Below are 25763 nucleotides of genomic sequence, written 5' to 3'. Positions count from 1 at the left end.
ATCTTAAATGTCTCAAATTCACCCTGTCCTGAACCAAATTCATTATCTTTATGCCCAAATCTCTTCTTCCCCGTATTCCCTACCTCTAATGGTCCTCATTTTTCTGGACTCCAAGATTCCTTTCTTACATGCTCCCATTCTGTCCTATGGTTACCTAAACCATAGTATTTGGCATTTTCCACTGCATATGTTTATATCTGAATCTCCCCTTAGATTGATTCCCTTGAGGCTAGCACACAGCATAATCCCTGTCACCTCTGATTCAATTTCTTAAATATCTCTTGAGTCATCCTCTCCTCTCCAACACCATGGATGATGTCCCAGGTCCAGTCTCATCATCTCTTATCTGGCCCCCAATGGTCTCCTCATTAGTTGTCTGCATTTAATTTTCCTGATATGCCCCCACCTCAATCCCTTCTCCTCTTAGCTCACAGCTAAGGGACCTTTCTAAAGGGTGAAGTCTAGGGTGTCATCTCCTTGCTAAAAATCCATCAATGGTTCCCCAGAACATCTGGATAAAGATCAGACTCATTATTATCACAGATCCGGACCTTCCAGAAATGAGCCCTCCCTGTACTTGCATCAGACTTTCATGGAGGGCACCTCTCCACGTGACCCTGTGTACTCTGTTTCCTTGCCTGAGCTGCCCTTTCTCTTCCAACTGGACTGGAGTATTTCTGCCCTCAAAGATCTCACACACAGTGGAGGAAAGACGTCAGAGGAAAGTAGGATAAATTGTGCAGAAGCTATTCCAGGATCTGCGAGCACACCCCTACTGTGGGGGGTTCTTGAGAAGCCAAGCGCAGAAGAGACCTTTCAACTGCAAAGGGCTATCAATGCCTAACACAATCAACAAGGAAGGGACTGTTTCAATTTAACTGGTCAGGAAGCAAAGCGATATAATCTTTAGGCAAATAAATTTGGCTCTGGCTCCTAAGAGGAACCTTAATCTAGGTGAGTATTTAAATGTGTGTGTGTGTGTGTGTGTGTGTGTGTGTGTGTTACAACTTATATTAGAAATATCCAGGTGATGCCTTGCTCACACTTAGAGTACACTGTGAGCATGTCCATCACAAGGAAAGGATTGACTCTAATTTGTTCCTTTCCCCAATCTGGATGGAGATCAGTGTCACCACCCAGTGCTGCGGGTATGGACCGAGTGGGTGGGCAGAGCTCACCACACAGGGCTTCACTTCTAAGTGGCAGGGAGCTGCATTCTGCTAATCATCCTAGAGTATTGGCTGAAGTGAACATATAATGCCACTCACCCCATTTTCCTCATTGTTGCAAATGATTATATTGAAACTCCTTAAGTGATATTCACAGTTGGCCCCCATCTTCCCAGAACATGTGCTCAAGTTTATTTGTAAGGCTCCTGCTAAGAACTCCAGGAGTCAGGAACACATCCTTGCCTAGGAGGTCCTCGGTGGTCCCCGGGGACCATACCTCTCAACAGCATTCCCATTTGATGCATGAGGAGACCAGGGCCCAAGAGGCCAAGTCATTTCTCCCAGGTCTCAGCGGTGGGCCCTGGATTTGGGCACAGGCCTGGGACTACAGAGGCTGGGCTCTTTTTTTCTGGAACGAAGGCCACCACAAAAGGGGGAGGAGCTCTGAAGTAAGCAAGAAGGGATAAGGTTTGAGGGAAGTGACCCCCCTTCTCCATCTGTTCCTTTCCTGATAATGTCAGTTTACTCCTTTCTCTCCTTTAATGCGAAGAACTGAGATAAGAAGAGTCAGAGAAGGGAAGAGGGGCTTCTAATTACTTCTCCCCCCACCCCTGGAGATCAGCTCCAGGGTATCTGTGGGAGGTGTCTGCAGGTGTCTGTGGGAGCTGGTTAGTGTAGGGACCAAGCAGGGAGGGCAGTGGCTTCCCTGGGTGTGACCATCCTCTTCTTACCCAGACAGTTCTCAGCTGAGCATCTGAACAGGTCACCTGCCAGGCAGTAATGGGGGTGGCTCTCTGGTGAATGCGCAGCCTCCATGGCGGATCTGCCTCTCAGCAAGGAGTAGGGTCCACACCTCTGCAACAGCATTCCCATGCGATGCATGAGGAGACCAGGGCCTCAGAGGCCAAGTCATTTCTCCCAGGTCTCAGTGGTGGGCCCTGGATTTGGGCACAGGCCTGGGACCACCAAGACTGGGCTCTTTTCCTGTGCACTGTGCCAGGGCACTGCCTGCTGTGCACTTCACCTGGTCACAGGCTGTGCTGGCTTGTGGCAGTGCCTCTCTAGCTCCACTGTTTGATGCTGAGCCCTGTGTATGTTAGAAGTTTCGTGTAGCTGATGACGGAGACAAAGGATCTGGGCTCCTGTGAGGGTAAGAGTAGAGCCAACTGGGCCAGCACAGGAGAGAAACCCAAGCCAAATGAGGGCACATGAGCCAAGGCTGGATTCTGCCTTCTGTACAGCCACCTGTGACACTCAGGGACAGGTGACACAGACTCACCTTTCCCTCACCTCATACTAGGTGAAGAGGAGAAGTCACCCCTGACCCTGAGATATGGTGGCCATGAATAGTGCAGTGTGTGAGGACAAAGGGGGCCCTGTGGAGGGCTGGGGAGGACCTGGCTCTCTCCCCAGCTCTGGGCCCTGCTCCTCCTCCCCTGAGCCCCAAAGCCCAGGCCTGGCTGCTGGGGAGCCTTTTCCTCTACAGCCTCCTTCACAGTCCTGCTCAGCAGCGAGCCTGGACCTTGACTGAGGAAGGAGTCAGCTGCTTTATTGGATGCCACTTGCTCCCTGACACATCTTATGTAAAGAACATAAACCTGAAAACTCACTGTGGAAAGGAGAAAATGTGAAGCCTGTATCCAATATGAGACCTGAAGGATTTCCTCAGAAGAGAGAGAATGGAGCTGGTGAGAGAATCTGCATTTGCAGAAAGGTTTAATGGGCTGTGGAAGGCCCTGGCTGCCTCTCTCCTGCACAACGGTGAGTGAGCAACAGCTGGCACCTGACCTGGGGTTACCAGAGGTTCAACACCCCCCACCCCCAGAGCCCGGTGATTCTAGCACCTCTATGCCACCTGAGGAGTGACTGAAATGATTTTGGGTTGCCAGTCACCCTCCTCCAACCACCACTATCCCCTGCCTCAATATTCCCAGTTCTCCTGTTTTTAACTAGGGAGTTCACTGAGGAGGCAGCAGGTTGTCTGCAAACCCAAATAACTCAGTGGCTGGCAGGTGTGGAGACAAAGGGCCCTGTGTGCTCAGGGCAGCAGAGCTGGCACACCCCGGGAGAGCTCAGTACCCACTGGCTCACAAACAGGAAATGAGAGCTGTCATAAACTGCTCCCTCCTCCCCAAAGGTCCACCGTTGGAGGCCCCGTGGGTAGGAATGGCCTAACAGCAAGGATCTAGAATCAGCCTCTGGAGGACAACAGAAATGACTTGGGAAGAATTTATTTTTTTTGAAGATTTTGATTTATTCCTACATAGGTATCTCAAATCCAAAGAAGGTACCCCATCATGTAGGCACATTCTGAGGTGAAAGAAAAACAAACGCTAGTTGTTTTTGACTAAAATTCAATGATCTGGGTTTCAGAGCTCTGACTGGTGACTCAACCCACTGCTGAAAGGGTTTTCTTTTTCTTTTCTTTTTTTTTTTTGGGGGGGGGAGGGAAGGGTGAGGGGTGAGTATCGGGATTCAACCCAATGGTGCTTAACCACTGAGCCATATCCCAGCCCTTTCTATTTTTTATTTTGAGACAGGGTCTCACTGAGTTGCTTAGGCCCTCGATAAATTGCTGAGGCTGGCTTTGAATTTGTGATCCTCCTGCCTCACAAATCGCCGGGATGACAGGTGTGCACCACCACACACAGTAGGAGGGGGTTTCTTACCGTGATGACTGTAGACACAATAGCAAACCCCAGCACACACTTCATATTTTCCCTTTCTGTGTCCAATTCTATGCTGAGATCGTTGGTATAGTCATAATACAGCCACCATAAGACACCGCAGACAACTAGAAAACAACACCAGCAGGGCTCAGCACACACGCCCTGGGGTAACGTCCTCCCACTGTAAGCCCCCTGGGTGGCCCTGCTTAGGAGGTGGGTCCCAAGTTCCTGGGGCATTTATAGCCAGCAGCTGCCCTCTGTCGGAGCTGGGCAGAGCCAGGGTAGCCCACAGAGTACCCCCAGCCCATAAGAGCCTTTGGTTTTGGGAGACCCAGGAGGTAGCCCCAGAATACAGATGCCTAGCCCACAGGTTGGTCTAGTGTGAACAGGAAAGTAGCTACATCAACAGGATAGTGAGGGGAACTCTGTTAGTTTCCAAAGACTAAAATGTTCAGGCAAACTCTGCTGGAGATCTCTGCTGCAGGAGCCTGGACACTGGCTTCTGACCCACCAAAGCCAGGCAATTTACACAGGCTGTGGGACTCACGTATATCAGAGGCTTACTCTGAGGATACCTTGACATTGCAAATACTTTGCACTTAGCTATAAAACACTACTATAAGCCACCTCCACAGGAACTCTATAGAGGTCACAGCCATCCACTAAGTGTAGGTGAGGAAAGTACCCCTCACAAGTCAGTGCTGCCATCCAGCACAGGGCTCTGGGGTGCTCCGATGCTGAGGGCAGAGCTGATAGTTCAGAGGAATGAAACACTACCGTCTCTCATTAAAAATAAAAAACACTGATACCCTTTTCCCAATGATCCTAGGAAGACCCACAATCCAGCAACTGCTGATGGGCCCACAGGGGCCTTCAGAACCCTATGCCTACTCAGGCCTGCTCTTCAGGTTGCAGAGCCTTTGCCTGACAACTGTGGTCACTAACATGCCAATGAGTGAGGTGCAGGTTCAGAAAAGATCCTCCAAAATGCTTGTGATGGCACTGGAACTCTCTCTTAGTATTATGGGTACCAGGCTCATCTCAGGCCCGCAAAATATACTAGAAGCGACAACAGACTTGGCGTTAACTTTGCCATGATCTGTGAGACATGAGCAACTCCTGTCAATCTCCCTGGGTTTGGCTTTTCTTACGTGCAAAACGATGGGGCTGGATGAGACACTCTCTGAGACTCCATTCATCTCACAAATACCAACTTTTAAGTTCTGTACTTAATGGAAAGGCTTTTCATTTAATCAAAAAGAAATCCATCAAGAAGACATACTTACACAGCAATCCAAGAATAACCAATGAAATGAAAATGTGAACCAGAAGAGTGGTGATGAATCGGAAGGTGAACATCATGGTCAAGGACAAGGCTGAAAAATTAAGAAAAACACATAAACCCAAACAGCAGCAAAGGGTGAGGGTGATGGTAGCAGAAGCAGGAAAAGCGAGGGCCCAGGGTTTTACTCCATCTCCAAATGTCTTGGGACACCTGCTAAATGCTAAAGGAAAATACAGGATATAATCAGGGCACCCTCTGAAGCATGTGGGGTTTAGTAGGCTGTAACAAAGCCAGTCTTCCTGAGTTAAAATTAAAAAGAAGGTATTTTATTCCCAAAAGCTCAAGTTATTTTTTTCCTTACAAGTCTAACTGAACTGTTTAAAAATTTTACTATACTAAGTTTCATACTGAGCGTGTGTAAAGTTCTGACTTTAAATGTCCTTAGGTACTTTTATTAAATCTAAAAGAATCATGCCTTTAAGATGAAAATTTTGAGTCTAAGTATATAAAGTAAGCTGTATAAAGCACTGCATTTCACTTTCCAATATTTGAGCTTGTATGCTTATGAATTTTTCTAGATATTTTAGTGAATCTATAAATGCTATTTTATTTTATTTTTTTTTTACTAAACAGAAAATCAGGATTACATAAAGATATTTCAGTGTGGTGGCTGAGAACATGGAGTTTGGAATTAGACAGACCTGGGTTTGAGTCTCAGCTCTGTCACCCATTCTACTAGCTGCCACCCATTCTACTACTGGCCAAGGCACTTAAACTCTCTAAGCCTCAGGTTCCTCTACTCTGAGCGGAATGGGGTTTATCACATTAAAGCCTTAATGTGATAATAAGCACAGTGCCTGGTACCTGAGAATTGCTTGGGAAATAACAGCTGTTAATGCCATTATGAATCTAACAAGTACATCCCTTGTGGGGACATTAGGTTGAGGTATATGATATCAGGACTAGCCTGGATTTTTTTTTTTTTTTTTTTTTGTATTTGTGGTTACCACGTCAGTGTCTGGGAGTCAGAAAATACTATTTGGGTCATTTGAAGTTATTCTCAGTCTAAGTAAAAAGTTTGGACTCTATATATGGTGATTTCTTAAGTTTCCCCAAGCCCTGGGGAATTAGTAACCTTTTGGTAATGAAATTAAGGAAAACTCAATTTGTGGAACTGGCCAAAATATGTTAATGGATGACCAACTGGGAAGGGACTAGATAATAGGTTATTGCTATGGTCTAAAGTTGCAGAGGGCGTTAACCTGTTCAAAGAGACAGTTGGCTCCAGGGGCTCAGCAAGTGGAAAGAGAGAGAGTGGGAAGTCAAGGATCAAGAGTGGGTCACTGCTTCCAGAAATGCCCAGGAGAGGCATGTCTTGGCCCAAGGACTTCTTCTGCCTACAACCCAAAGCAGGTATGTTCCTTTGAAGAGCTGGATTCACGGGCACTGCAGTCTGACCCTCTTAATGTGGATGCACACTCCTCCCGGGCTCACCAGACAGCCCTCTGATCTGGCTCACCTACAGGTAGAAGGCATGTTGGCCAGAAGATGTGTTTTCTTATCCCCTGATGGTTGTACTTTTCAGAGCCAAAGAACAAACTTACTCTCTGCTTTATGCATCCATCCCTCATGCAGAGCTGAGAACAAAAAACTCCCAGAAACTGGTGAATACAATCCAGTGAGGCTTCCTGGCAGATAGCCAGCTGACTTCTTCCATTCCCACTGTCCCTTTCCCAAATTTAACCTGAAATGTTGAAAATATCTTCAAAGAAAATAAACATAAAGTTTTTTACTTAAGTTAAGAAGTTAATTTCAAGGCACTACATATTTAAGCTGTAGAAATTTTGGCATCCCACAAATAGTTGCTAAAATAAAATTAAAATTACCTAATGCAAAGATACACAGGCCAAGGATTGTATCTCTTGCTGACATTATTCCACTTAGAATTCGATGGAGGGTGTCAACATCATTTATCAAAACAGATGCAAACAGGGAGTAGCACTCAGGTGTTTGAGGCACGCACCGGTTAAACAACGGGAAAGACTTGCTAAAAGTAAAAGAAGTGATAGCAAAATGTTTATTTCATTATTCACCTTTAAAAAGATGTTCATTTTAAATAAATAAGAAAGGCTGCACAAATAAGAAAGGCTAATCTCTGTCATATTAAAAGGGTGTTTAGATATCTGTACACCTTAGGAAGCCAGGCAGCAGGTGATGGGGACTCACAGAAGCCTGAAACCTGAACTTGGGGAACAACATTTTTGTTTTGTTTCTGGTGCTGGACATCAAACCCAGGGCCTTGTGCATACAAAGCAGGTGCTCCTGCTGAGCAATACTCCCAGCCAGAACAATACTTTAAAAATGAAAACAGTATATATTATTTAAGGTGTATAATGTGATGATTTGATATATACATTGTGAAATTATTGCCACAAACTAATTGACATATTCATCACCTCATAGTTAGTTTCTTTTTTTTTATGATGAAACATGTAAGATCTATTCTTAACTCTAGTATACAATACAGTATTATTAACTATAGTTTCCATGCTACACATTATATCTCTAGAAGGTACTCCTCCTAATAAGTGAAACATACCCCAGACCAACATCTTCCCTTCCTCTGTCCTGGTAATCACCATTCTACTCTTTGCCATTCTACTTTTGTTGCCATAAACTTGATTTTTTTTTAGACTTTCTTTATAAGTGAGATCATGTAGTATTTGTCCTGTTTCTGGCTTATTTTACTTAATATAATGTCCTCCAGGTTTATCTATACTGCAAATAGCAGGATTTTCTCCTCCTCCTCCTTATACTTCTTCTTTTTTTTTAAAAGATTGAATAAATCCTGTTCTATATGTATATACCACATTTTATTTTTGGGGAACAACATTTTTGACTCTGATACGTCTCAGTCCTTCCTGGACTAATACCAACTCTAACATGAGAATCAGATTTCTTTAAGGCCCTGGTAGGGATATGCATTGGACCAACCTGAAGCTGTGTTAATGACAATACCAGTTTCATTATATCCTCCCAGGAAGCACTGTCAGCGTGAGTGCTTAAAAAATGAAGAATAACATATGAGTGACACCTTGGGTAAATGAGAAAGCAACTTTTTTTTTTTTTTGGTGGTGCTGGGGATTGAACCCAGGGCCTTGTCCATACAAGGCAAGTACTCTACCAACCAAGCTATATCCCCAGCTCAAAAAAGCTAATCTTTTAGAATCCTTTCTTGATATGTGAAAATAGCCTGGGAACATATATTCTGAAGATTTTAAAGAATTCTAAAGAATCTTAATGAGGCCATGAATACCTTCATAGGTTCCTGGCTTGCTTTCTTTCCATGGTTCCCAAACAAAGGAAATAATACCAACCCAAGAAATGCCAAATTATCTAACAAGGTGCTAAAAAACTAAGGAGTCACTAATTGTTTTGTGAAATGTATGAAGATGAAACAAAGGAGGACCCAAATGCAAGCATCTCCATGCAATGAAGAAGGCAAAGGCTTCTGAAATTTCAATAAACAAAACGTGGAATGAACTTCTTTAGGAGGTGACGATATTATAGCAATAGTCCCTGAGTCACCAAATAGTGATTTAAGAGAGAAGCAACATTGTAGAAAATTTTAATTTAAGTCTTGAAAGGGGTAAAACAGCCACCTGGCTCAAATTCCAAAAAATACACTAGACTAAAGCTTTAAGAAATCACCCATCCTCATTCCTGAGTCATTGAGTCTGTTTCCTCACAGGAACCCTTGGTTTTGGTTTCTCGCCTATCAGTCTAAAGACATTCTTTTTAGCATATGCAAATGTAACAGGAAATTTAAATAGAAGTTTTGTAGCTGAGCTCAAAAATAACAAAAATTATACTCGAAAAACAAAATGTGAGATGCCGCCGTGCTGAGCTTGCCAAAAGAGGGCGTGGGTGGGGAAGGGGTAATGGGTTAGATTTTTCTTAACTCCCACACCCACACCACCAACAGAAAAAGGGCTGGGAGTTGGTTAGAAGAGCATTTTGAAAAAATAAACTTTTAATACTGAAATAATTTTAGAGTTACAGAAAAAGTATAAAGATGGAAAGAGAGTCCCCGTGTGCCCCTCACGGGCTTCTCCCTAATGTTAGCATCTTACACAAAACAGTGCTTTTGAGAGGATGAAGACTTAACATTGACACTATGCTATTAACTAAACCACAACCTTTATTTGGACTTCATCATGTTCTACTAATGTCTTTTTTCTGTTCTGGGGTCCAAACAGGATCCTACAGTGCATTGAATTGTTATATCTCTTCTTTGGTCTGTGATAATCTCTTGGTCTGTCCTTGTTTCTCATGACCTTGACATTTCTGAAGATTTATGGTCAGGTATTTTGTAAGATGTCCTTCCATTTGTAGGAATTCTGTCATGTCTTCTCATGCAATTAGACCACAGTTATGCGTTTTTGGAAAAGATCAGAGAAAGGCATGGTTAGGGAACATGATTACCATCCCTATTGAACTTGGTGGCTTGATTAAGGTGGGATGGCCATGTCTCTCCACTGTGGAGTTGACATTTTTCTCTTTCCATACTCTATTCTTTGGAAGTAAGTTGCTAAGACTTGCCCACTCTTAAGAGGAGGGAAATTAAGCTCCATCTCCTAAAGGGAGAAGTATTTATCTTATGGGGATTCTTCTGTAAAGATTTAGCCTCTTTTTAGTCCATTTATTTACTTATTTAATTATTCATTTTCATCAGTGTAGGCTTGTGGGTATTTATTCTATTGTTGTGGTTAAAATCTAATATGATCATTAATTAGCCACTAGCAGGTATTTAAGGTTGTCCCCTGTGTCCTTCTGATATGCCTGGTCCTTTTTATATTTTTTTCCTTGAGTACTTCTTTACTTTCTGGCTCTACAAAATGACCCAGGTTTAGCTGGTATTTTCCTCATCCAAGCTGTAGAATCCTTCATTTCTCCACAGATCCTTTAGAGAATAGCAATTAGAAACAAAAATCTGAGTATTGGACCTGCTCATTGTTACTCGGGTATCTCTATTCTAAGTCCCCTTATAATCAACCCCCATATGGCACATTCAGAATTGCTAGTCAGGTTAGGCATGTTGGCCCATGCCTCTAATCCCTGCTACTTGGGAGACTAAAGCAGGAGTATCGCAAGTTCAAGACCAGCTTTAGAAACTATCTCAAAACAAAATTTTATTGTATTTTACTTTTTGTTAGTGGGTATTGTACCCAGGGATGCTTTACCATTTAGTTACATTCCCAGTCCCCCACCCCATGGCTTTTTTTTTTTTTTTTTTGACACAGGTTCTAAGTTGCTGAGAACCTTGCTAAGCTTCTCTCAAACTTTCAATCCTCCTGCCTCAGCCTCCCGAGTCACTGGGATTACAGGTGTGGGCTACTGAGCCCAGCAAAATAAAAAGTTAAAAGAGAATTGGTGATTAACTCTGAAGTAGACCACACCTGGGTTCAATCCCCACTAAAAAAATAAATAAGCCCATAAATAAATCATTTTTAAAAGTTTTTTTTAAAAAAGAATTGCTAGTTGGTACTGCTGTGATACATTCACTCACTCAAGCAGTGTTTACATATGGCTCTTTTTGTCTCTAGCTTATAGCATACAGTCACAAAGCTGTTTTCCAAAGTCACTTAGGACAACTTCTCCACCTCCTTCAGTGAGGCTGTGAAATATTTGTAATAGAGTTAAATTCTTGTCTATGTTCTATCCTGAGAGCTCCTGACACCTTGGCTGATTTTATTTTTTATTGGTATACAGTGAAATTCACTACTGTTCAGGTGCTGACAAGTGCAGAATATCATTAGAACAGCAATTCTGAAGGCTTTTCTTTTCTGGAGAATGGTCATGTGTCCCCATTCTTGTTCCCAAGGGGAAGAGACTCATGGGCACCTCTCTTAAGTCAGAAGACAAGGGCTTCATGGGAAACTCACTGAGCTTAGGGAAGCCCAAAGATTAAGATCTGAACCACCCTGGGAACTGTGGAGGGAGAGTGGCTTTGGCAACAGAGTGAAGGGCCATGACATTTGTCAGGGCCAAGGATGCCTTCCCTGGGGCATTGCCTCAACAATCTATGAAATTGCTCGTCTCCCCAGACCCTGGCCCAAAACAGCATTATCCAGCCTTTAGAGGCTGACCATCTGCTAGGTGAAGACAGTGGAGACTTAGATGCCACGTCCTCTATCACAAGGAGACCCAGCCTCTTTTATGTTTAAGAAACATTTTATTTTTTCTGTGAAGCATTTATTCAGATTCCTACCCCATTTTTTTGGCAGGGACTACTAGGGATTAAACTCAGGGCCTCTGGAGCACTGGGCCACATTCCCAGCCCTATTTCGTATCTTATTTAGAGACAAGGTCTCACTGAGTTGCTTAATGCCTCACTTTTTCTGAGGCTGGCTTTGAACTTGCAACCCTCCTGCTTTAGCCTCTGGAGCTGTTGGGATTACAGGCATGCACCACCATGCCCTACCTCATTTTTACACTGAGATTTTGTTCTTTTCAAAGTCGATTTGCAAGATCTTTCACAAATTAGAGAAATCAATTTATTTTCTTATATGAATTATGAGTATTTTCCTATTAACTTTGCTTCCAGTGTTTCTGCATGGCAGAAATGATTCCTTTTTTATGTAGTCAAATTAATGAATTTTTTTTTATGTCTTATGAGTTTTAAGCCATAGATAGAAGCTTTCCTACTCTTAGGTTATAAAAGAATTCTCCCTTGACTTCTTCCAGTACTTTCCTCCTGGATGTTAACTGGTTGTGCAATACTATTTGTTGAATAGTTCTTTATTTAGGAAGATAACCTTATCATGTAGTAAATTTTTGTAAGCATTTGGGTCTAATCCTATTATTCTAATTATGATAAATTTATAGATCAACTTAGGGAGAACTGACATTTTTTTTCTTTATATTAGCAAACTGTATTATTAAGAACACAGTATGCCTTTCCATTTGTTCAAGTTTTCTTTGTATCTGAAGAACATGTACAGGTTTTCTTCCTATGAATCTAGCAGATTCCTTGTTAAATTGGCTTCTAGGCACTTTTGTGTTTTTCTGTGTATTTTTTCTTGCTCTGGTAAAAGCGCAAATGTTCAGATTTCAGTATGTTAATCATGTTGCATGCCACCTACATGAGTTCTCTTATTGTTCATAGGAGCTTTTCCGTTATTCTCTTAGGTTTCCAGGTCTATAATCATACCATTTGCTGAGTAGTAATTTTACATTCTGCTTTTCAATTTTTAAACCTCTAATTTCTTTTTCTACCACTAAACAGATTCTTAACACCAATAAATCTGATTTTTTTCTTTTTCTTTTCTTTTTTTTTGTTTTGGTGATAGTGGTAGTGCTAGGGATGGAACCCAGGGCCTCATGCATACTAGGCAAGCATCTTACTGCTGAGCTACACTTCTGAGCCCCACTCTCCCAGAAATGTTATGGAAGCAAATGTTTTCTGAGCTTTCATTCAGTGTTTGTGAACATTAAGTTCAGATACAGCTTTAATGCTGCTTTGTTTTTTCCTCAAACACAATTCTTCATAAGACCTTCATTTTGTCAACTATAGTGATATTTAGGCACTTAATGACCATATACTGGGAAAGAATGACCCATCTCTACCCTGAGGGCAACACAGAGAAGCAGGTGATGTATGGGCCACCCATGTTGGGTGGTTGACTAGTTGCCCCCTGAGTATGTCATTAACTGAGGCGGTGGGGGGAGTGTCTTTAGGACACAGCCTGAGGTTTCTTCTCCATGTCTCCTTTTCTTCCTACTATTAGCAAAGCCACTCAGACTCTCAGGAAGTTCTCTGGAGAGCTGCCTGCATATTTAGGTGACCCTGTCTGTGGAATTCTCAGAGCAAACATAGCAGCGCCCAGCTGGAACCTCTATGTGAGAGGCTAGAACTAGAATTTACTGGGGCTGGAGGGGGAGCCTCAAACCTTTTAGATTTTTAAATACACAGGAGACTCAAAATACAGTGTTATATTGAACACCAAAAGGAAAAAGATATGCCTGCTTGTTATCTTCTGCAGTACTGTTTTGCTGCTCTTGAAAGCTCATACCTAGGTACACAAACCTTCTTGATATTCAGCTTTTGCACAGAAAGCGAATGCTAATACCTCACAGGATCAACAGAGGAAGAAGAAACAATTCGTGTAGTCAAAAAGAGGTATTTGGAAAATGTTCTTTGGCCCTATAGCCACACTTCTCATGTTTTCTAGCTTTTGAATCTTGGCACCATTCTTCCATGATCACTATGATAATTTCCATCCTAAACAAACACTTACTTGTGTAGGAAAAAGAAATGGAGCCCTGGAGCCTATTTCTGTTTTCCTCACTCTGTCCAAGAAAAGGCCAGTCAATCAACAGTTTTGTCTTCACTTGAAAAGTCAGTATTGGAAAGGTCTGAATCTGAGAGTGGAAAGGGCTAGGACTGGTGGGAGAGGCAGAAAGATGGTGACCCCAGGACACAAGGTAGGGATGGTTTCCCTCCTAGCTTGGTGGGAGCCTAAGGAGGCCGCTGGCCAGGTGGTCCAGTCTGGCCTTGAACATTTAGATTGGATTAGAAACAAACACAGACACTGCTGGGGTGTGAATGCCAGTCACCCCACTGGCTGGGTGGGTGACTTCCCCTCTCTCTGATCAGTCTTCTCAGCTTTAGGGCAGGGATGAAAAAAATACCCGTGGCACACAAGCTTTGTGAGGCCCAAAAAATTAACACACATCACGAACTCAGTACCTGGTAAGTATCAAAAGTTCAGTACATGTTCTCTGTGATTGTCATCAGTATCAAGATAGAGGCTTGCTGTGGAATTTGGGTTGTCATCCCATTTACTGTAGGAGGAGAGTTCACCCAACTCTGCTTAAGTGGCAACCTTAACAATTTCATTCTCTTCAATTCCATCTGCAGGCCCAGGTACAAATGGGATTCCTAAAAAATCTCTCTCTTTAAGTACTAAATAATTTTTCTTCAACCCATTTAAACATACTGAGTTTTTTCCTGGGTTAGGTCTCACTGAGAAGTGTTTATGATATCTGACAACAACCAGAATTTAAAAAATAAGATAACATTGAAACATGGATGGAGTACTCTCTTCTGCACATAATTTTGGCTTCCTTCAGTTACCTACAATGCAAGTACTCATTTTAGAAAAGAATGCCACCAATTCCATTCTATTACATATGGCTTTCCAGTTTTCCCAGCACCATTTGTTGAAGAGGTTATCTTTTCGCAAATGTATATACTTATGGCCCCTTTGTCTAGTATGAGATGACCATATTTATGTGGGTTTGTCTCTGTGTCTTCTGCATGTCTGTTTTGGCACCAATACCTTGCCTTTTTGTTACTATAGCTCTGTAGTATAATTTAAGGTCTGGTATTGTGATGCCTCCTGCACCACTTTTCTTGCTAAGGATTGCTTTGGTGGCCTGTGCCTCTTATTTTTCCAAATGAATTTCATTCTTTTTTCTAAAGAATGTCATTGGAATTTTAATAGAAATTGTATTTGATCTGTATTGTGTTTTGATAGTATGGTCATTTTGACAATATTAATTCTGCCTATCCAAGAACATGGGAGAGCTTTCTATCTTCTAAGGTCTTCTTCGATTTCTTTCTTTAGGGTTCTGTAGTTTTCATTGTAGAGGTCTTTCACCTCTTTTGTGATATTGATTCCCAAGTTCGTTCGTTCGTTCTTTCTTTCTTTCTTTCTTTTTTCTTTTCTTTTCTCTTTTGAGGCTATTGTGAATGCAATAGCTTTCCTGATTTCTCTTTCAGCTGATCCATCATTGATGTGTGAATATCATTGATTTACAGGTGTTAATTTTATATCCTGCTACTTTGCTGAATTTGTTTATGAGTTCTAGAAGCTTTCTGATGGAGTTTTGGGGGGTCTTCTAAATATAGAATTATGTCATTGGCAAATAGGGATAATTTGGGCTCTTCTTTTCCTATTCGTATCTCTTTAATTTCTTTCTTTTGTCTAATTGCTCTGGCTACGGTTTCAAGGACTATGTTGAACAGCAGTGGTGAAAGAGGGCATCCTGGTCTAGTTCTGGTTTTTAGAGGAAATGCTTTTAATTTTTCTCCATTTAGAATGATGAGATCCCATCTCACTCCAGTCAGAATGGCAACTATCAAGAATAAAAGTAACAATAAATGTTGGCAAGAGTGTAGGGAAAAAGGTTCACTCATACACTGCTGGTGGGACTGCAAACTGGTGCAACCACTATGGAAAGCAATATGGAGATTCCCTAGAAAATTTAGAATGGAACTACCATTTAACCCAGTTATCCCACATCTTGGTTTATACCCAAGGGACTTACAATAAGCATACTACAGTGACACAGGCACATCATTGTTTATAGCAGTACAATTCACAATGTCTAAGCTATGGAACCAACCTAGGTGCCCTTCAACAGATGAATGATAAAGAAAATGTGGTACATTTACACAATGGAATATTACTTAGCCATAAATAAGAATGAAATTATGGCATTTGGTATGAAATGATGGTAGATGGATGGAACTGGAGAATATCATGGTAAGTGAAATAAGCCACTCCCAACAAACCAAAGGCTGAATATTCTCTATGATATGTGGATGTTAATACAAAATAAGGGGGTGAGGAGAAGAATAGAAGTTCATTGGATTAGACAAAGGAGAATGAAGGGCAGGGATGGGGGATGAGAATAGGAAAGACAGTAGAATGAATCAGATATAATTTTCCTATGATAATATGAGTACACAACCAGTGTAACTCCAGATCAAGTACAACCACAGAAATGGGAAATTATACTCCATGTATGTATAATATGTCAAAATACGCTCTACTGTCATGCATACCTGAAAAGAACAAATAAAAAGAAAAGAATGTCATCAAAATGGCTAACTATATTCTGCCTCATATGTAATTAAAACCTATTTGAGTCTTTTTTGAATGCCTGCAAGATTAGTATTTTTCAAGCTTCACTTACACTTAGAAGATCATGCAATAAATTATTTTTTAAAGTGCAGCAGAATAGAAACAATTATTATGAATCCTATGCAGGGGAAGTCTTATTCTGCAAGATCTCTATTTCTGTTTTCTATACCTAAGTAAATTTGATGGTATGGGTACACTGGGGTTGTGATATATTATTTTACTTATGTGGGTCCCAACCAAGAGTTTAACAAAGACTGTACTACTGGAAAGTTGGCACAAGTCCTTCACTTAAATTATTATTATTTCTCAGGGATTTTTTTCTCAGTTCTTACTCATTGTAAATATACTTACGTTTTTCAAAAGGATAGCAACACCCAATCCAAGTTCTCCATTAACAAATCTCAGTAGCCTAACTGTAATAATGAATTGTATTTCCCCCTTTAGACTTTGTGAAGGTGCCAATGTGAACCGGTTTGCCCTGGCAATCACTCCTTCATCATTTACAACTTGATTCTACAAATATTTGTAAATTGCCTACGATGTACCATAGTTGATAGGGAGGAATAACACCTGCAAGGAGTTCACCCAGTAGATCCTTGAAAAGAAAGACATGGAACCCACTCCGCCTTGTTCTCCCAGGCTGTTTCTCGTGGAGGAATCTAGTTATAAAAACTGACAATAGTTGGGTGTGGTGGCACAGGCTCGGGAGACTGAGGCAGGATTGTGAGTTCAAAGCCAGCCTCAGCAATTTAGCAAGGCCCTAAGCAACTTAGCAAGACCCTGCCTCAAAATAAAATATAAAAAGGGCTCAGTGGTTAAGCACCTCTGGGTTCAATCCCCAGTACCAAAAACCACCCCCCAAAAAACAAAACAAAAAACAAAATGAACAATATGTAGCTGCATGAAAAAGCACAAGTTCATGTTTTTACTTTGCAATAAAAGAAAAAACACATACCAACTACTTCATAAAAATCACTCATTTGGTAATAAATTACATATTATTTATATTATATATATGGCTAGCTGTAGGGTGTTGTTGGAAGATTTTATATATATATCTTTATTGTTTGCTAAATTTTCTCCTTATTTATCCTGGTTACTAGTACATTGTCCATTGTGTGTGTTGCAAATGGTCCCTCCTTGTTTGTCCTTGGCCTTCTGTGGACCTTAAGCTCCCTGCAGGAGCTTACTCAATATGTCCTTCATGTTTTCTACAAAACATGCCTAGAAGAGTAGAAGACAAGTACCTACCTGATAGCTATTGTTGATACATAAAGAAGTACAGAGATTTTACCTTGGAGGAACTGGTAGCCTAGGGCACAGCGAGTTTGCATTTGGATTCCGGGTGTAGTTGAAGGAATTCAAGTTATAGATGCACAGGAAAGACCCTGAAAGCAGAAGACACAGACAGTACTATTTTCCTAAACTAGACCCATTTTCCTGGGGGAAGCCACTAAAGAAATCACAGCATTTTGCCAAGCCAGAAGGAGATGGAATACATTCCCTGGATTTAGGAACCAGGTGACTTAAAAACAAAATGAATAAACACACAATTTTAGATTGAGTTAGGGTCTCTTTTCTCTCTCTCTTCAAAACCACAAATTTAAAACTAAACATTAAATGATTGGTACTAAAATGATTTGAAGGATATTTGAAGATAATTTATTGCAGGAGCTTGATATTTTTAATTTGGCTTTGCAAATAATTTTTTAAAATCTGGCATTGTATTTCTTAGGCAGATAAAATTTGCAGGGGGCTGCCTCACATTCCTTTTCCTTCCTTTGTTTGTTTAATTCTTAAAACAAAAATCTGAACCAGTGAGTCCAGAGCAAGTATTTCAGCTACATGAATGCTTTTGGTACAGTTTATGGTTATTCAACAAGTCAACAAAAGTATCTACCGGCCCTAACAATTTCATCAAAGAACCAACTTGTAGGCAATTTGACCTGAAGCCTCAGGCCTTAAGAATCTGCTGTCTCTCAGGTGGTAGTGGTACATGCTTATACTCCCAGCAACTCCAGAGGCTTGCAAGTTTCTAGATGTTCATCAGGAGGATTGCAAGCTCAAGGTCAGCCTCAAAAACTTAGACTGCATCTCATAATAAAAAGTCTGGGGATGTAGTTTTGTGGGAGTGTGTTTATGGGTTCAATCCTCAGTACCACGAAAAATAAAACTTTTAAAAAAAGATATAATTTTAAAAAAGAGTCTGCTATCTCTTTTGTGCTCTCTGTGGAAGACCACTTTGCTGCAGGGAGCAGGGAGCAGGCGCCAAACAGCCTAGGTTTCATAAATCCAGAGAGGCTGGAATGAAATTGAATAAGCTCATGAGAAAATGTTTAAGTCCTTTTCCACACAAGATGAGGCACCTCCAAAGAAGTAGCTTTCCAGAGAAAGCAGGGTCAGGCTAAATTACCCCATCTAGGTCCTCACAGTTTACTCCACTGTGGGAAGGTGTGGCAGGGAGAGCAAACTTGCCCCTTGGTGCCTACCACTGGTGTTTGCAAAGAGCTGAACCTCTTCCAAGGTGTTGAGCTGCTCTTCAGGACAGCTGGACACGCAGAGGGCAGTGGAACCAAGCTTCCTATCTTTGATATCCGGTTTGCAGGAATTCATAAAGAACACATGTCTAAGGAGACAAATGAAGCAGAAGCATGTCTTAGAGCATGGCCTCTCATTGGATCTAACTGTAGACTTTAAAAAGTATCTACATACTGCCAACTATGAGAATTAATAAGGCAAACTTTTAATCAAATGCTTCAGCATCATTGAATATATATTATGCCAACCCAGGGTCATCTACAGAGTAGTACAGTTTGTGAACCATACTCAAATGTTAACAAAACTTTCCTTCTCCAGATTTAGCATTTTCAGGGCATAATTCTGGGAGGTACCTGAGGGAGAGAAGGCGTTAGTTAAACTGCCCATAGATTGCCAGATATGGATGCATAAATTACTCACTGGCCTCCCTGCCAAATATATCCCACCCAAGAGTGTTCAAATAAACTCCAGAGAACAGCTGAACACAGAATACAGGGAAGTGACACATGGAAAGGAGAAAGTGGCCAATGTTGGGAACTAAGCGCAGTTTAAGAGTCAGGACATTTAAACGACCCTGCCTACAGCTGCCCAGCAGCTGGGTAAGATAGGGCAGAGAACAAAATTAGGCCCAGCCATCTGTGCATGCCTGTAATCTCAGTGGCTCAGGAGGCTGAGGCAGGAAGATCACAAGTTCAAAGTCAGCCTCAGTAATTTAGGGGGGTTCTAAGCAACTTAGAAAGACCCTGTCTCTAAACTAAGGGGAAAAAAAGCTGGGGTGTGGCTCAGTGGTCAAGTGCCCCTGGGTTCAATCCCCAGACCCAAAGGAAACAAAACAACAACAAAAAACTGGTATTACCATTCGTGGTTCATTTGCAGGCAGTGGCAGCTCTTGGGCCACTGTCTAACACATATCAGGAATGTCAAAGGAAGAGCCCTTTGACATAGCTCTGCTATGGGAGAGGCCTTGAGGAAGGGTCTCAGAAGCCACTTTCCCTCCAGCTGAGGATGGCAGGAAGGGAGGTGGTGCACAAAGAGAAGGGGGACCCATCTCCTGGGTGTTTTGGAAAATAGATATTTTGTTTTTAAAAATTTTAAAATTGTGCTAAAATAGACATAGAATTTACCATCTTGGCCATTTACAGTTCGGTCTGTGGCATTAAGCACACTCACTGTGCGGCTACCACGTGTTGCCATCCCCACCGTCCATCACAGACCTCTTTCCCTCTGGCAAAATGGAAACTCTGTTCCCAGGAGACAGTCACTCCCCATTCTCCCTGCTCCTCCCTCTGGAAACCATGCTTTTCCTGTTTCTGAGGATGACTACTTTAGCTACCTCTTAAGCGGAATCCCCCTTCCTTTTAGTGATTCTATTACATTATAGAAAATATCAGTAACGATATTTTTTGTGCCCTAGCTATCGCAGTTATCCTTAGGCAAGCTGTGAGATGGGTATAATAATTACAAACAGGGCTCAGAGAGGCAAGGGATTCTGCCCGAGGCCACAGAGCTGAAAAGCAGCAGAGGTTGAAGCTGCACCTAGGACGGCACAGCTGCACCCTCACCAGCGCGGACACACACACACACACACACACACACACACAGGACCCTCCTACTAATGAGAGGGGCTGACAGTTTTGAATAGGAAAACAGTTTCCAGACTCTAAACCACAAATTTGTACAGCTTTGAAACACAGACCCTCTACTGGTTGGGGACTTAACTCCGACACTTACTTTTTTAGGGTCATGTCTTGCCCTGAAAGAGGGGCCCCTTCCACTGGGGAGTTCCTCTTGCCGCACACGTTGCCAAAGCTGTCATAGCCGAACAGGAGTCTTGCTGTGGCTCCAGCCACTGCCGAGTAGCCCATGATGAACATCTAGAAAAGCCCAGGGACACATGAGCTGAAAAGCAGCAGAGGTTGAAGCTACACCACAGGACGCAAGACATGGTGCCCCTGTCCCTGAAGATGTCCATATAAGATGGAACCAGGTGAAACACAAATCTCTCCAGCTCCCCCGCAGTTCCCTCCTTGAGAAGCAACCACTGAATCTGCTTAGTATCCTGCCATTTGAGTCTGGGTTTTAGCAGGTTAGGTGTGGGGGGGGGTAGCAACCTGAAACACGTAGATTCCTCTCCATTTTCTTACCTCTTCACCTTCTGACTTTCTTCAGGAATCTGTCAATTTTTGTTTTTTGACACATTTCACTGGGTCAACTAATTTTTTTTTCCTTGAGATTTTTGGATTATCTAAGTGCATCAAGGCCAGGCTCATTATTTCCCCCAAGTTTTCTTTCTTTTTTCTTAAAAAAATTTTTTGGGAGGGTCTTTTAGTGATCTCTGTAAAGGTCACGATTGAAGTGGATTAAAATATTATTTACAAGAAGCCTTAAATAGTGTTTTGGAGTAACTGCTTAAATTTACAAAATAGAGAACTTAAGAAAAAGAATTTCAGGAATTCTGTTGGACACAAATATCTTGCAATCAATAGTCTTTTTTTTTTTTTTTTTTTTTTTTTTTTTTTTTTTTTTGTACTGGGGATTGAACCCAGGGGGACTTGACCACTGGGCTACATCCACAGTCTTTTAATTTTTAAATTTTATTTTAAGACAGAGTCTTGCAAAGTTGCTGAGAGTTTCACTAAGTTGCTAAGGGTGACTTCCAACTTGAAGTCCTCCTTCCTTAGCTGGGACTATAGGCTTGAGGCCTCCATACCAGGCTTGATGGTCATTTTTATCTAATTTTATAGTGAATGTGGAATATTTGAAATTTCAGTTCAAACAACTATTCATTGGTATGCATTACCGGGCCTTCTGCCAATATTGAATATGTTTCTTCCCATAACATAAATTTAGTGTTGCTAGTTTCCCAAAATACAATACCTACTTAGAATACTGTTTAGTATTTGATGCAAACAAGCTCATTGTGGGACCGAGTATATAGTATACCACTCAGTAACATGCCATATGGATATATGTTCCAAAGGGGTATCCAAAGTCAAATACATTTCAGAGATTCTGCTTTCAATACTAATTTGGAAGTAAAAGTACCAAACATTCTTTAAGTGTCAAGTGTGTTCCAGAGACTCTGTTGGAATATCCAAGGATGAACAAAATATAGTCCCTGTCCTCAAGAAACTCAGCTTAGAGGATATGGGGGAAAAGGTATACTCTTACATTGCCAGTGGGACTGAAAATTGGTGCAACACTCTGGAAAGCATGAGGATTCTTTGAAAACTTGGAATCGAACCACCATTTGATCCAGCTATCCCACTCCTTGGTTTATACCCAAAGGACTTAATATCAGTATAATACAATTTATAGTATATCAATGTTTATGGCAGCTCACATCACAATAGCTAAGCTAGGGAACTAGCCTAGGAGCCCTTCAACAGATATTTGAATGGATAAAGAAAATTTGGTACATATACGCAATGGAATATTACTGAGCCTTAAAGAAGAATGAAATTATGGCACTTGCCAGTAAATGGATGGAACTGGAGAATATCATGCTAAGCAAAATAAGCCAATCCCAAAGAATCAAAGGCTGAATGTTTTCTCTAATATGTGGATGCTAACTCACAATAAAGTGGGGTGGTTAGGAAAGAATAGAGGTACTTTGGATTAGGCAGAGGGGAATAAAAAGAGGCGAGGGGGTGTGGAAGTAGGAATGACAGTAGAATGTATTGGACATGATTACCCTATGTGCATATATGATTACACAACAGGTGTACCTCTACATCATGTACAACCAGAAGAATGAGAAGTTATACTCCATTTATGTATGATGTGTCAAAATGCATTCTATGTCATGTAAAACTAATTAGAACTAATAAAAAATAAAACAAAATAAAAGAAAAAAAACTCAGCCTAGAAAAGAGTAGGACTTTTCAGCTCAGACCTTGAGCTTCCTGCTCCTGCACTTTCCAGGGTTCTCTGTGATCTGAGACCAGATTTGAGAATGAGTAGATCATTCATTGAGAATGAGTAGGTCCCCTTACTAGTAGACAGGCTCTCACTCCTTTAAAGGCTGTGGATGTAGAGATGACTCTGTGCCCACAAAGCTGGCATGGTAAGCTTACCCAGCAATGACATGCCCACCTCCTGTCCTTCTGACTTGCAGCACAGCAAATAAGGTCCTGATTGCATTTGGGCTCAGGGGGAAGAGAAGGTTTTTATACTTCTACACAGCTCACTAGAGACCTAATTATGAAGTGACATTTTTCATTTGCCATGAGAGTGTATGTGATCTCTTCATTGGAAAGCTTGTGGGGAGAAATGGAAAGTTTTTAGGAGGAAGTAGGAATAGGATTTGAGTTTTCCTGAGTCCCTGCCATAACACAACTAGTACCCTAAACCATCATTGTTCTTATTGCAAACATACATGTGCAATTGCACTTGAGAGGTGATACAGGAGGTTGTGGCCACCAAAGAGATTACTGTCAATGTGCATGGGGAATATTAGGAAATGGAGACTTGAAATATGAATAGAAAAGGACCAGGTGGGAGGGTATCGTGGGGAGGTAAGTAGAAGCAGAGTTGACCCAGAGTTGGAGATGTTCTGTTCTGTGTATTTTATGCAAACATAAGCACTAGCTGGTGCTTTTCCTATCTGCAAGAGACCATAGTTGTAATTCAGACATCTTCCCCCAAGCCTTTATTGTCTAGCCCAAACTCAGGGCAGCACCATCAATAATAATCCTGTCCAGTATATCACCCGTTAGAACATCTGTCACAAGACAAGAAGCAGATCCGCAAAGACAGGGGGGAAAAAAACCTTTTTCTGTATTTTAAATATGTTCTGTGGCTAAAAATGTTGCAGAAGCTACAAAAAGTCAACCAAGAAAGGACTCTCCTTATTAAATCTGAACTCAGTGAAGAGAACTTGGATATATGGAAACCTTCAGATTTATTCTGCAAATACAGTGTAATTTTAAAGCACTTTCTAGCTTCATGTCATGTTTCAGCTGGTTCATAATTTTTCAGGCTGTAGTGCACCATCTATAAATCCTTCCCACAGACAGTTGCTGGGCTGAGATTTGGAAGTGATGTATTAGCTTTGAACCATAGAGGGGTTAGGGAAGATCGATAAATGACAATAGCAGTCCAAGGTCAAAGCTGCCAGGGACAAGGCAGGACAGCTGCTCCCTGCACGGATACAATAGCAGATCCAGATAAAAGCACCTGCCATCTGTGGGGAAGGGAGGCAGAAGGTGTTGTAGGTGAACTGTCTCTCTCAGCTCCTTGAGGCCATGGTATAAACAGCATCAGCAACAACATAAAATTGGTATGCCTTTCAGGCCAACCTGCCACTGTGCCTGTAATCCAGTCTGGCTATGTGAAACCAGTCTGCAAAGTCAACAAGTGAACACATGAATGCTTTACTTACTTAGAACAATGAACATGATATTTTAGGGTCTATTCTAATTGAACTCTTTCAACAAAGATAGTTACTAACTGGTAGTTATTATCAGGTTTTATAAATTAATCATTTACCATGCAGCAAATAGCATGCCTCAACCTGGCATGGAAAATTTCAAGAACATGGCCTTTGAAAAAAGTTGAGTGAGACTTTTTCTGCGGCATTTACAACTCTAAAATAAGTATAAATGTGTCAAGGTTCAGCTTCCAAGAGACTCTCCCAGGACTAACATGGCACAGCTGGATGAGGTCTACCAGCAACTACCTGGAAACTAGAGTGGGAACAGTTATTACCTACTTACCTAAAGGGCCCATTCCAAGATACTAAACACAATATACCAAGAGTGTGTATGCATTTCAGAGTTTCTAGGCTCTCTCTGGATTTGCCTTTGTTAGAGGCTAGCAAAAACTTGAGGAATATTTGATTTAGGGGTTTGACAGATGGTAAGAGAGCTTCCAGAGAGCTCAGATAATTCTCACTGGCCTTACTACACAATGATCACAGCAAACTCTGATTCTCAGTTTCCTAATGGAGTTAACCAGTGGAGCCTGCAGCAAGACAGATTCCACAGCAAGTGCCAGACAAGAATTCCCCAGGACAAAGGTTCATTCTGGGCTAATGACATAAGTTTTTCATTACAGCATAAACTTTAAGCAATTAACGTTTGAGGCACATTTATTTCGGAACACACATACTGGCCTCTTCCCTGACAAGCAGCTACGCTTACCAAACCGGTCCAGAAGAAAAAGAACAGGAACAGCCATGCTGTATCTGTGCATTTCCTATAAATCTGGGGTCGCCACTCTCTTTGCCTGGGAGCTCTCTCTTCAGAAACCTTCCAGAAAAAAAGGAGAGGTGAGAAAAAGAATAAACAACCAAGTAGACACCCAACCTCACAGAGCGGATGTTAAATCCCCAGCCACCAAGTTCTTAACCTGGAGGTGCACCTGACCACAGCACCCCTGTCCCACCTCGTGGCCAGAGTCTCCCTCATCTCTGCCCCAGCACCTGAGTGAGGACCCAGAGTCCTCCTGGCCAGGTGCCCTCGGGGTATGGAGGTGCCTGACCAGAGGCTTATCCCCGAGCGCTGGGGGCAGCAGTGTCCCGGCAGGGCAGGTGGCAGGTGCCTGCAGGAATCAGCCTCGACTCCTCCCTCCGGGTTCTAATCCAAAGTTGCAGGCACTCACCAGGTACTCGGCGCCCAGGCACTGCATCGTGTCCTCGGTGGCTCGGTTGGGGACTCCCAGCGGCCGCGGCCGCGGTGCGCGCTGAGCTCAGACGCCCGGGCCGGTCTGCCGAGGAGGGACGGAGGGAGCAGTGCTGCACAGCGGCCGTCTCCGCGCGCCCTGCGCTGGGCCCTGGGCGCCTTCCCCCGCGGCCCTGGGTTGAGATCCGCCCTTTCTCTGCCTTGATTTCCTGCTTAGCTCTTTCCTCTGTGGCCGGCGTCCTGCCCTGTTTGGAGAAGAGGTCCAGGACACCTCGCTGCCGGCCGGATCAACCACCTGCGCGGCAGCGGCGCCCAGGATGTCGCCTAACCTCTGCAAGCGCCACGGCCGGGGCAGAGCCTGCCGCGCCACGACCCAGGGCGGGCCCTCCTGCGGCCTGATGTAGGTGTTCTGCCACGGCAGGAAGTGAAGTCTCACCTCATTGTCCTGCGGGGTGGGGAAGTTAGAGCTCTGTGTGACAGGTGAGCAGCAATTACTGTGTGCCATATTCTGCTGTGCCCGCTTTACAGGCATTCTTCAATAACCA

The 25763-nt window shown here is 42.4% G+C and overlaps 1 protein-coding gene across 5 annotated transcripts in view; it reads right to left on the bottom strand.

The window, feature by feature from the left end:
• Nucleotides 1-25269, bottom strand: part of Slc44a3 (solute carrier family 44 member 3) — a 76435-nt gene extending 51166 nt beyond the window's left edge. For 2 of the 5 annotated variants that reach the window (XM_026409626.2, XM_026409628.2), the window contains exons 1-8: nt 25199-25269; nt 24739-24846; nt 20327-20469; nt 18547-18683; nt 17352-17445; nt 7010-7170; nt 5125-5214; nt 3839-3963 (exon numbers count right to left, since the gene is read on the bottom strand). In XM_026409626.2, the coding sequence (XP_026265411.2) occupies nt 3839-3963; nt 5125-5214; nt 7010-7170; nt 17352-17445; nt 18547-18683; nt 20327-20469; nt 24739-24846; nt 25199-25225 (885 nt within the window). In that variant the 5' untranslated portion in view covers nt 25226-25269. The remainder of the gene's footprint in view (nt 1-3838; nt 3964-5124; nt 5215-7009; nt 7171-17351; nt 17446-18546; nt 18684-20326; nt 20470-24738; nt 24847-25198) is intronic. The other 3 variants (XM_026409629.2, XM_026409630.2, XM_026409631.2) reach the window with 3 other exon arrangements.
• Nucleotides 25270-25763: the final 494 nt, after the last annotated feature.

Source organism: Urocitellus parryii, chromosome 11 (genome assembly GCF_045843805.1).
Source record: "Urocitellus parryii isolate mUroPar1 chromosome 11, mUroPar1.hap1, whole genome shotgun sequence".
Lineage (NCBI taxonomy): Eukaryota > Metazoa > Chordata > Mammalia > Rodentia > Sciuridae > Urocitellus > Urocitellus parryii.
The sequence above is the reverse complement of the archived record's forward strand: the minus strand, read 5'-3'. Positions and strand labels throughout refer to the sequence as shown.